Below are 12,246 nucleotides of genomic sequence, written 5' to 3'. Positions count from 1 at the left end.
AAGCGCTTAGTTCTGCTGGCCACACGACCCGGAAGCTGTACGCCGGCTCCCTCGGCCAATAAAGCGAGATGAGTGCCGCAACCCCAGAGTTTCCCGCAACTGGACCTTCCGGTCAGGGGTCCCTTTACCTTTACCTATATGTACTGTAAGCTGCCCAGAGTGGCTTGGGGAAGATACTAATAGTATAACATCTAGAGTGGTACCTCAGGTTACAGGCGCTTCAGGTTACAGACTCTGCTAACCCAGAAATAGTACCTTGGGTTAAGAACTTTGCTTCAGGATGAGAACAGAAATCCTGCTCTGGTGTGTAGGGATATTGCAGAGTGGACAGTGGGGTCCGGAGGGAGACACTTTCCACCAGCAGGCAGCCACAATCTGCCTGCACGCGTGACCTTGGGGTGCAGGGCAACCCCCCCCCCGACAAGCCACAGCTGTCTGTACATCGTTCCACCTCTGCCTGACCTTTTGCAATCTCAGCAGTTTGCGGTGTCCTGTCTGTAACCCTTTTCCATGAGACGTTTGTCTCCATTCATCATACATTGAGCAAGGGGGAAATGACGCTGTGGAACAGGTGCCAAAATAGCTTTGTACCACCCCATGATTTTGGGACGGAAGATGTAAAGGTCACAGCCCAAAAATGTATTTGCCTGGCTTGCATACTTGTGTCAATAAAAGGAGGCTCCACAGGAATGGCAGTAGCTCGCTTCAGCCTACCTGTGCCCAGCTCACATGATGATCAACACCTGTCTTGGGCAGCAGGAGGCCCCATTAGCTAAAGTGGTGCTTCAGGTTAAGAACAGTTTCAGATTAAGAACAGAGCTGCAGAACGAATTCAGTTCTTAACGCGAGGTACCAGTGTACTATTATTATCATCTTGTGATTTTTTGTAGTTATTTTGGAATTCGTACTGCAATATTAGCTTACGAAATGTTATGGGTGGAGAAAATCACAGGGTTGCCGTAAACTATAATCCCACCCACAAACTCTCATTCACACACAGTCTGTAAATTTGGGAATGACACACACCTCACCTGTACTAATACTGGCAGTCTTTGGCCTACACAGGCACACCCGGTGTGTAGAGCCTCCAGCCACAGGCACTGTCTATCATGAAAATGGGTCCTTTGACTGGGAAGATTCATGCAGTCACTGTCATCGGATGATGATGGGTTGTATCTCAGCTTGTCAGTCACTCTGACATTGGCTACAAAGAATGAAAGGAACAGAAATGCTTTCGAGGTGCAACTTCTGTATCAATCCTGAGCGCCATTCCATGGACTCTGCACCCCTGTTTCTGAGGTCAGGTGTACATTATCCTCATCCTCAGTGGAAAAGACCCTTAAAGATGGAAGCCTGAGAGAGAGGAAAAGGTTTCTGGCTGCTTCCTGGGTGGGATTGCGGAAACCAAGAGCCGCATCTGAGAAGGCCTCCCCCCTCCCCTCTTCCTCTCGGGGTTTCCTCTCCTCTCCAGGGGGAACAATGGTTGGACTGGGCAGAATGGCTGCATCTGGACAGGGCAGGGGATTATAGGGTGGAAGGAGGATGGAGGCTGCAGGAAGGAAGGGTGGGGAGACAGGACCCCCACTTTCCAGGGATCCTTCTCTGGTCGCCTTGAAGGGGGGGCATTCCTGGGCGGGAGGGAGAAGCCAAGGCGGCCCCTCCGGAGATTCCCCAAGGAAGGCACGATGGAGACCCCCCCCCAAGACTGGTCTTCCTATCTCCCCCCCTGCCAATGCTGCCTTCCCTCCTCCCCCCACTTCCTCGACCCCCTCCCTCTCTCCCGGAGTCTCCCCTGCATCCGGAGGCTTCCTTGGCACCACTCCCCCCACGTCCTGTGCCCCCATCTCTCCAGCCGGAGGGGCCCCCCAAGACGAGCCGGGGAGGGACAGGGGGGTCTCTATCCCTCGTGCCCGTTAACCCTTTCGTGGCCCACCTCTCTCTGCGCGGAGCCCCCAGCGCTCCGGATATTCCCAGCGGGCGCCACGATGGAGACCTCTCCCCAAAGACTGGTCTTCCTATCTCCCCCCCCCCGCTGCCCTTCTCTGACTCAGGGATGCTCCCCTCCCTCCCCCCATTCCTCGACCCCCTCCCTCTCTCTCGGAGTCTCCCCCCTGCACCCAAAGGCCCCCTTGGCTCGGGTCACCCCTCGCCCTGCGCGCCACACATCTCCATTCCCGCCCCCCCCCGACAGGAGCAAGGGAGGGACAGGGGGGTCTCTATCCGGGCGCCTCCCGCACCCCTTAACCCTTTCCTGGCCCGCTTCTCCGCGCCCCAGGGAGTCCTCGTGGGTGGGCGCCCCATCTCCGCCCCTTCGCAGCACGCGTGCCGGGATCCAGGCCCCACGGAAGGCGCTTGGGGGAGCTGGCGGGGTCTCTGGGTCCTCTTCTCCCCTCTCCCCCCCCCCGGGACCCCTTTACCTCTTTGTCCTCGCTCCGATTCTCATTTCCTTCCTGCAACATCCACGTTGGGCGGGGATCCTCCTCTTCCCGTCCTCCTCCCCCCCCCCGATCTACGGGGCAGAGCGGCAATCCGGAGTGGACGCTCCACTTGCGGGAGAAGCAGAAAGGTTGGGAGGGGGGCTCCCCCCTCATTTCCGGAGCGAAGCAGGATTGGAGGAGGAGGAGGAGGAGGAGCAATGTATTGGGGGCGGGATCTGGGGTTGTGGGGGCGGGGTGAGAGGAGGATGTGCCGGGAGGGGAGGGAAAGTGTGGAGCGGGGGGGGGAGAAGGAGGAGAGGAAATTCCCCCCCCCTCCCGTCTTCCTTCTGGGGATCAGGAGAGGGGGGAGGGGCTGATCCCGACAATCCAACAGCGAAGTCACAAAATGAGTTCTGCATTTAAATCAGATCAGACTCCGAGTTCGTGTTTTGGCAACATGACAGGTCTGTCCGTCGGGATGCCTGAGGATTCCTGCTCGCTGCCTTTTCCTGGCCAGCCTGAGAGATCACTGGAAAGGGCGGATTTCTTGACTCCAGAATCCATCATCACGGACCCTTTTCATTCAGGCCTAGAGATCTGCTCTTTGGACCAGTCTGCTTGGATCATGGGGATCATCAATGGTTCATATGGATCATCCATGATGTCATACCCGTCTCACGGGGGGGGGGGCTCAGGATGAATCTCCTGCCACGTGACTGGGGGAGTCTGGAGGCTGACGGGGGTCAGACAGGGCTGCTGTTTTGCTCTCCTTACTATTTCAGCTCAGGTTTTACTGAAATGGGTGGATTCATTGAGGAAACGGGGCTACGTTCAAAAGAGGCCAATGTGTGTACTTTGTTACCACCCAGTGAGTTGTGTTGCAAAGGCCATTTGCAGAAAGGCTCCTGTTGTATCACCTGCGGCTACATGCTGGAGTTTGGGTGTTTTGTGGAAATGTGTCTCTATAAATGCACTTATCCCCTTGCGTTTATAACGGCAAGACATTAAATCCCATGAGATGTGCAAACTGGAAGCACCACTCTACAGCCCTGCCTGATGCATGCTTACTTAGGAGTAACCCCTACGCCGTTCCATCTGATGCACGCTTACTCAGAAGTAAGTCCCCATAGTCGCCTTTGGCTGGGCTTGACCATCCAGGGGTCCTTTACCTTGGGTAACAGGGGCCAGCCCCCTGCTGCAGCCCCAGCCCCTGCTGGCTGGTCACATCTTCCACGCCAAGAAACTGGGCAGAGCCTTTAGGAGCCTCTGGCTGAACCTGCTGCTCTTCTCCCTGGCACCGCCATCTCCACGCAGGTGCCCCCGAGGCAGGTTGGCCTGCAGTTCCCCTCAGTGCCAGCCAGCACGATGCCTGCACTCAGAACACCTGGAGGGCACTGGCTGAAGTCTGGGAGCCCTCAGTGCCAATGGGCAGCTGCTTTGCTTTTACTTCGCCTGGCGGACATCAACACAGCACCCTACAGGGGGGTGGTCTCCTGTTCAGATGCCCTCCCTGGGGAAGAGTCGTTGGCCACAGGAAAGTGTGTCAGGAGGGGCCATTGAGAGGTCAGTCTGGCACAGCCAGTGGGGAGAGTGCCTTCCTTGGGTGGGGTGGGGGGAGCTTGGATGGCCCCCTGCCTGTGATGCTTAGCTGAGATTACTACTATGCTGGGGGTTCAACTAGATGACTCAGGAGGGCCCTCCCTACTTTACAGTTCGAAGCCCCCGCACTGCCCACTCCACACCACCCAGATGGGACTCTCTGATCCAACCCCACAAGGCCATTCCTCTGTCTGGACGGGGAGGGGGAGATAAGGTTCGCCAGAACTGCAGCCCCTAACTTTCAAGCTGGGGCAGAGATGCAGATGCTCCAGGGTCTGGGCTGGCCACAGGCACCCATGGGCGTGGATGTTGAGCCTTTCTTTGGGAGGGGGGGTGTTACAGAAAAATCTAGGTGCGAGGCTGCTCAGTCCCCCAGTTCGTCGGGCAGAGCCTGCGGGTCCCTGCGGAATAAAGGGAGGAGTCCAGCCAACCGGAGCAAAGAAAGAGAGATTGCAAGGAGAGAGATTGCAAGGAGCTCCAAAGGGACTTCTCCAAACGGGCTGAATGGGCCGAAAATACAGTTCATTGTCAATGAGATTAAAGTGATGCATGTTGGGACAAAAAAACCCTACGCCCGTTAATATAATGTACAGGCTCATGGGTCTGAATTGGATTTCTCTGTGTGCTCTGGGCCACCTCATGAGAAGAGAAGACTCCCTGGAAAAGACCCTGATGTTGGGAAAGATGGAGGGCGCAAGGAGAAGGGGACGACAGAGAATGAGATGGTTGGATGGTGTTCTTGAGGCTAGCGGCATGTCCATGGGGTCACGAAGAGTCGGATACAACTAAACGACTAAGCAACAACAAGTGTGCTCTGGGAGACCTGGGGAGAGGGGAGCTGGTCACAGCAGGAGGGGGAGTCTCCCTGGATGCTTCAGCAGCCGGCCTCCTCTGGGTCTCCTGGCCCCCTCCTCTCCCCTCTCTGAGCCTAAACTGCTCTCTGCCCCAGCCTCTTCCTGCTCACCAAACCCTGTTTCCTCCTCAGCTTCCAACGCCTCCCCTCCCGGTCTGCTCCCTTTCCTCCCTCTTTCTGCTCACTGCCATCCCCTCACCAGTCCCCAGGATCTAAGCCTTCTTCCCTTGTAGGTCCCCCAACTGGTGCCTCCCCCCCCCCAGCACCCAGCTGTTCCATGACAGAAAAAGCAGAAACAACAGTAAAATCAGTATGATAGCAATATGATCTGTGGGCCTCTGGTAGGAAAACTCCCTAGCAGCATGACTGAATAAAAACTTCTGGGACTATGGAAAAATACTACCTTCCCCAAACCCCAGAATAAGGAGGAGCTCTGGGGTTGCCCCATGGGGTTCAAGAGTGAAGATGGGCCCATCAGGAGACTTCCCGGGTCCCTGCAGTCCCTCCGTTCCCCTCTTGCAATTAGGCTTGAGGGGAAATCACCCATTAACTTACAGTATTATCAGTTTTCTTCAGAACGTGCAGGAGGCAGGGATGAAGTTCAGGTGAAGAAGCAGTGCTTGGAGATCATGCGGTGGGGGGATGACAGAGTTTGGTGCAAAAACCGTCTTGCATGCTTGAGTAGAGCAACTCCAGGGCATGAGCCAAGTAGCAGCAGGGTAGGGGCCACGTGCAGAGCAAGTCCCACACTGAGGTCAAAAACACACACAGAGGCAGCAGGACTTCTTCAGTAATAGTTTACTGAGCTTTCAAAGCATACAGTTCTCACTGGGTCCCCAGTGAGGCACAAAACTTGGCTCCTGAGAGCAAATCCAGTTTCAGCAATAGAAAAATAGAGCACACAGGATATCAACCCTATTTCCCCCTCTATAACACGCAGATTTTTTCTCCTAAAAAGGAAGGGGAAATGTCTGTGCGTGTTATTGATTGTGTGGTTCCTGGAGCCGGAAAATCAGGGAAAAATCAAATTGCGCTTCACGGAGAAGGGAAACCTGAAAAGAGGCAGCGGCTGCTTTCCTGCATTCTGCCTCAGGGTCTTACTGCCCACCCTCCTCTGTTTCATTGCTGTGTTTGCTCAAACGGAACAAAGAGCAGGGAAAGCCCCTCCCCTCCAGGCAAGCAGAGGGGAAAGCAGAGCGTCCTTCCTTCTAATTCCTCTCTGTGCTCTGGTGCTGCTGGGGGAGAGGGAGAGAGAGGGGGGGAGGGAGAGAGAGAGGGGGGCGGGAGGGAGAGAGAGGGGGAGGGAGAGAGAGAAAGAGAGAGAGAGAGAGAGAGAGAGAGAGAGAGAGAGAGAGAGAGAGAGAAAGAGAGAGAGAGATGGCTGGCTTGGGTGGGGATAAACTTTTGTCTCTTTCCTCCCTCCCGTTAAATCCCTCTCCTGCATTCTTAGCCAGCTGCTTCTCTGCACACCCCTCTCATGTCCCTTCTTTGTTTTTCCTTCGCTTGTAACGTGGTTACAAAGCATAGATCCATATGGATCCTCAGGTTCTTTGCATTGGGTCACCCCAAATTCACCATCAGATCACATAGCATGTCCATGGCTACAGCCTGCACCAAAAAAATCATGCACCCACTGTTGCCTGGGGCTGCAATGGTGCAAAAACGTGGTTAAAAAGCATGGATCCACAGGGATTCTCAGGTTCTTTGCATTGGGTCACCCCAAATTCACCATCAGATCACATAGCATGCCCATGGCTACAGCCTGCACCAAAAAAATCACACACCCACTGTTGCCTGGGGCTGCAATGGTGCAAAAATGTGGTTACAAAGCATGGATCCACAGGAATTCTCAGGATCTTTGCATTGGGTCACCCCAAATTCACCATCAGATTAAATGTTTGTGGCCACAGCATGAAGCACAAAAATGACACATCCACTGTTTCATTCAGAATGTTTTTTCCCTTGTTTTCCTCCTCTAAAAACAATGTGCGTGTTATGGTCAGGTGGGTGTTATAGAGCGAAAAATATGGTAAGTCAGGCACACAAACCGGCAGAAGGGGAAGACACAAGATTTACCCACCCTGGAAGAATGGCAGATGAAGGTGATGGACTCTATGGAATTGGCGGAAATGACTGGCAGAATCTGGGACCAGGGAGAAGAGTCGGTGGAAGAAGATTGGAAGAAATTTAAAGATTATTTACAGAAATACTGTAAAATTAATGAATGTTAGAATGATGTCAGAATGAAATTAAGTGATTCTACCAGCAATGTTATAAAGGTGTATGTAAAAATGGATTGTTAATAGGTGAGAATCCAAAGCTATAATATATTAAGTTAAAGGATTAAGATAAAAACAAAGAGGGAAAGGAATTGCTGAATTAACCAATTAAACTGGAATACAAAAAAGGGAGGTGAGAGGAGGTCAGGGAAGCAAGGAAATGAAATGTAAGTTAAGGAAAGATTGATTTGTTTTTATGTGTTTTTTTATTTTTTTCCTGTATTTTGTATTTTTTCTCTTTTTTATTCTTTCTCTTGTTTCCTTTCTTTTTATCTATGTAATCATTTGTTTCTGAAACTTCAATAAATATCTTTTTTTTAAAAAAAACCGGCAGAAGGGAGCAAGGGAGGAAAGAGGATGGAAGGACACAGGGCAATGGAGGTGTGTCTTTCGCTTCCTGTCGTCTGGGAGGGAAGTCAGGAACTCGGAATCTGCAGGGGCTTCACGGAGAAAAGCTTTCTGCCGGCTGCTTCCAGGCAAATGAGCATCCCAGAAAAACACACTGTGATCTGTGGGGTGTTGCCATATCAATTGTTTTTGAAAAGTTATCACAATGTGGTCTAGAAACCGGTATAGGATGAGATTAATAGATCGCCCAGCCCTAATCCTCATTCACCACCAGAAATCCAGATTCACCAACTCCACCTCACTTTCAAAAGGTACCTTACATCTAAAATTATACTCACTATTGTGAGACGTTACCTTCATTATTTCATTACTATACAGTTTTACATATAAACAGCAGAACCTCAAATACATGACATGCTTTTAAAATGGATTTTCTGCTGAGTTGAGTTCATTGCTGTGGACAAAAGAGTGGACTCGTCCCACACTCCATACATCTCAATGGGTTCTCCCCTCTGAGTCCTTAGATGTTCCTTAAACACTCCATTATAACTAAAGCACTTTCTGCAATCTTTCCCTTTAAACAGCTTCTCCTCTTTGAGGGTTGATGGGTTTGTAGGGTGTCAACTGTTAAAGTTCTTCCAGTCCATGAGTCTCTTGATGTAGGATTCCACTAGGACTGAAACTCTGTCTATTTGACATTTATAGGGTTTCTCTCATGTGGGAGTTTGTTGATGTAAATCAAGGGTTCCACTCGGACTGAAGCTCCTTCCAAACTCCATACATTTAAATGGTTTCCTCCCTGTGTGTCCGTTGATGTTTTCTAAGGTTTCCAATCTGAATGAAGCTCTTTCAACAGTCCACACATTTATATGGTTTCTCCCGTGTAAATCCGTTGATGTGTTTTAAGGTCTCCCTTCTGACTGAAGCTCTTTCCGCACTCAATGCATTTAAATGGTTTTCCCCCGTTTGTGAGCCAGTTGATGTTTTCTAAGGTTTGCATTGAAACTGAAGCTCTTTCCACATTCCATGCATTTATATGGTTTTTCACCCGTGTGAGTCCGTTGATGTATTCTAAGTACATCACTCCGACTGAAGCTCTTTCCACACTCCCTGCATTTATATGGTTTCTCCCCTGTGTGAGTCTGGTGATGTTTATTGAGCTGTCCACTCTGACTGAAGCTCTTTCCACACTCCATACATTTATATGGTTTCTCCCCTGTGTGAGTCTGGTGATGTTTATTGAGGTGTCCACTACAACTGAAGCTCTTTCCACACTCCATACATTTATATGGTTTTTCACCAGTGTGACTTCGCTGGTGTAATTTAAGTTCTTCATTCCACCTGAAGCTCTTCCCACACTCCATGCATTTAAAAGGTTTTTCACCCGTGTGAATCCGTAGGTGTGAACTTAACTGTCCACTCTGACAGAAGCTTTTTCCACACTCCATGCATTTAAATGGTTTCTCCCCTTTGTGAGTCTGTTGATGTTTTCTAAGATTTCCATTCTGACTGAAGCTCTTTCCACACTCTATACATTTATATGGTTTCTCCCCTGTATGAGTCCGTTGATGTGTCCTAAGGTGTCCACTATCACTAAAGCTCTTTTCGCACTCTATACATTTATATGGTTTCTCCCCTGTGTGAGTCCGTTGATGTTTCCTAAGGTCTCCACTCTGACTGAAGCTCTTTCCGCACTCTATACATTTATATGGTTTCTCCCCTGTGTGAATCCGTTGATGTATTCTAAGGTATCCACTATCACTAAAGCTCTTTCCGCACTCTATACATTTATATGGTTTCTCCCCTGTGTGAATCCGTTGATGTTTTCTAAGGTCTCTACTATCACTAAAGCTCTTTCCGCACTCTATACATTTATATGGTTTCTCCCCTGTGTGAATCCGTAGATGTGAACTTAAGTGTCCACTCTGACGGAAGCTTTTCCCGCACTCCATGCATTTAAATGGTTTTTCCCCTGTGTAGTCCGCTGGTGTATTTTGAGGAATCCTCTCTGACTGAAGTTCTTCCACACTCCCTGCATTGTAATCTTTTCTTGTCCATGTAAATCCGCTGATGTGTTCTAAGTTTTCCAGTATCAGTGAATCTTTTCCCATACTCCATACCTTTAAATGGTTTCTCCTCTCGGAGTCATTGATGTGAGCTATGTGTCCTCATTCAATGAAGCATATCCCACATTTCACACATTTTAATTTCTATTCCTCATGAAACGAAAGGTGCCCCATTCCTTGAAATTCTGAATGTCTTCTCCATCCCCTTCTTCAGAGTGCGAGGAAAGGAAATCCTGTTTAGGTTTCAAGGAAGAGAACATTAGCCCCTTCTCTTATTTTAACATCTCCTACATTCTCCCATGTCCTACCCATGTTCCCAATATTTTGGAAATGAAAATGATAGGTCAGCTGAATGGGTGCTCAGGGAAGCTCCTGTTCTTGGAGATGGACCTCCATCTACATGCCTCACATTGCATGGAGAGAGCAAGAGAAGCAGAAGGAAAGCAGCTGGCACATCGGAATCCCAGACCCCCACTGTTCCTTATAATAATGATGGGCTGCCTGATCTCGAGCCCATCCTAAAGTGACACTGAAAAAGCTGCATATTAAAGGCAAATGGATAACTGTACTAGTGAAAACTTCAACCTTGAATATGTAGTGTTGAATTATTGATGGCCTGAAGTTGTGTTATTTCTAGAGACAGGAATTCATTCCGGTTCTGTCTCAAATATAGCTATTACCGTATTTTTCGCTCTATAGGACGCACTTTTTCCCCTTCAAAAATGAAGGGGAAATGTATGTGCGTCCTATGGAGCGAAGAAGCCATAGCCCCGTGACCCTCTCCTGGCTGGAGAGGTGGCGCGCGGCTATGGCAGGAGCCTCTTTAGCCGCACACCACTTCCCCAGCCGGGAGACGGTCGCGGGGGGCTTCTTTAGCTAAACAAGCCCCCCGAGACCCTCTCCCGGCTGGAGAGATGACGGGCGGTTTTATCAGGAGCCTCTATAGCCGCGTGTCACCTCTCCAGCCGGGAGAGCGCGCACGCGGCTAAAACAGCCCCCCCCCCCGAGGCCCTCTCCCAGCTGGAGAGGTGACGCGCGACTACGGCAGGAGCCTCTATAGCTGCGTGTCACCTCTCCAGCCAGGAGAGCGCGCCCACGGCTAAGCAAGCCCCCCGGGACCCTCTCCCGGCTGGAGAGGTGACGCGCGACTATGGCAGGAGCCTCTCCGTGTGTCACCTCTCCAGCCTGGAGAGCGCGCGGGGGTCTATGGCAGGAGCCTCTCCGCTGCACGCCTTTTCCCGCTCCCCGACCTGCTCTTTGGGGCTGGTGGTGGGCTTCCCCCTGCCAGGCCCAAAGAGCAGGTTGAAAGGAACCTGAAGCCTGGAGAGCGAGAGGGGTCAGTGCGCACCGACCCCTCTCGCTCTCCAGGCTTCCAAGGTAGCCGCCTGAAGGCGACTGAACGCACCTTAAACGGCACCTTGTTTTAGAGGGGGAAAACAAGAGGGGGAAAATTCTCCCCCTCTCTGCGCAGCGCCTCCTGCCGCTTCGCTGAAGGGGTGCTGGGCAGAGAGGGGGAGAATTTTTTCCCCTTGTTTCCCCCCCCCTCTAAAACAAGGTGCGTCCTATTGTCCGGTGCGTCCTATAGAGCGAAAAAGACGGTATATGATGTCATGAGGTGTCATGGGAGCAGTAGTACCTTTGGTGGTCCCCACCCTCAACTCAGCTCTCACCTGTGCCTTCCAGAAGCTGTCAGGATGAATCAGGGGCCACAATCCCAGGAATGGCTTCAACCGGCTGGCAAAACCAGGTGAGGAAAGCTGATGGGTCTCAAATCCCTGGGGGGCTGGGGAATTCTGCTGCACCTGAAGTCAAGCCCTGGTGGATGGAGAGGAGGAGAACAACCCTGAATCCCACAGTCCAGAAGGCAGATTCTGCCCATCCTGCAGAGGAAAGTGAAGGGCAGATGGGATCGTCAACGGGGGAAGGAAGCCCATCGAGAAGGAAAACTCTGGTCCTAAACCTTCACTGCCTCGTGAGAACACCTTCTTCATTCAACTCCTGCAGCCAAGCTGGTGCCAAACGTACTGCACTGCTTTCCTTGGGACCGTATCAGCCGGGCTGAGAAGGGGGTCTTCTTGTCTAGGCAGCCCAGGACCCCCAAACCCACTGCCCAGGCTGGCAGTGCTACAAACACAGCCCTTTCAAGGGGGGAGATGGGCTCAGAGCTGTGTATCAAAGTCTCTCTGATGTGGAACAAGGGAAACAGAAACAAAATTTACATCGTAAACGTAAAGGGAAAGAGACCACTGACTATTAGGTCCAGTCGTGGCCGACTTTGGGGTTGCGGAACTCATCTCGCTTTATTGGCCGAGGGAGCCAGCGGCATACAGCTTCCGGGTCATGTGGCCAGCATGACTGAGCCGCTTCTGGCAAACCAGAGCAGCGCACGGAAACACCATTTACCTTCCCGCCGGAGTGGTACCTATTTATCTACTTGCACTTTGACGTGATTTCGAACTGCTAGGTTGGCAGGAGCAGGGACCAAGCAATGGGAGCTCACCGCATCACGGGGATTCGAACCACCGACCTTCTGATTGGCAAGTCCTACGCTCTGTGGTTTAGCCCACAGAGCCACCCGGATCCCATATTTACATAATACGGCACTGTAAAAGTATTCAAAATATTTGTTTTTCGAAGAAAAGACCACAGTGTATCAGGTGGGCCCTTGAAAGCTAATAAACGTA

At 51.2% G+C, this 12,246-nt stretch overlaps 2 protein-coding genes across 2 annotated transcripts in view; both read right to left on the bottom strand.

Moving 5' to 3' along the window:
* The window catches only part of LOC308595640 (uncharacterized protein), a 102,224-nt gene extending 99,653 nt beyond the window's left edge, over positions 1 to 2,571 (bottom strand). The window contains exons 1-2 of the mRNA XM_081210171.1: positions 2,418 to 2,571; positions 1,032 to 1,204 (exon numbers count right to left, since the gene is read on the bottom strand). The gene's annotated coding sequence lies outside the window, so the exon portion shown is untranslated. The remainder of the gene's footprint in view (positions 1 to 1,031; positions 1,205 to 2,417) is intronic.
* LOC308595584 (uncharacterized protein) overlaps positions 1 to 12,246 on the bottom strand; it is a 157,789-nt gene that overhangs the window by 30,523 nt on the left and 115,020 nt on the right. Inside the window, exons 2-3 of the mRNA XM_081209993.1 lie at positions 11,233 to 11,377; positions 8,838 to 9,795 (exon numbers count right to left, since the gene is read on the bottom strand). Coding sequence (XP_081066119.1) covers positions 8,838 to 9,607 — 770 coding nt within the window. The 5' untranslated portion in view covers positions 9,608 to 9,795; positions 11,233 to 11,377. The remainder of the gene's footprint in view (positions 1 to 8,837; positions 9,796 to 11,232; positions 11,378 to 12,246) is intronic.

Source organism: Podarcis bocagei (assembly GCF_964188305.1).
Source record: "Podarcis bocagei genome assembly, chromosome: 10".
Taxonomy (NCBI): domain Eukaryota; kingdom Metazoa; phylum Chordata; class Lepidosauria; order Squamata; family Lacertidae; genus Podarcis; species Podarcis bocagei.
This window is presented reverse-complemented; position numbering and strand designations above follow the sequence as displayed.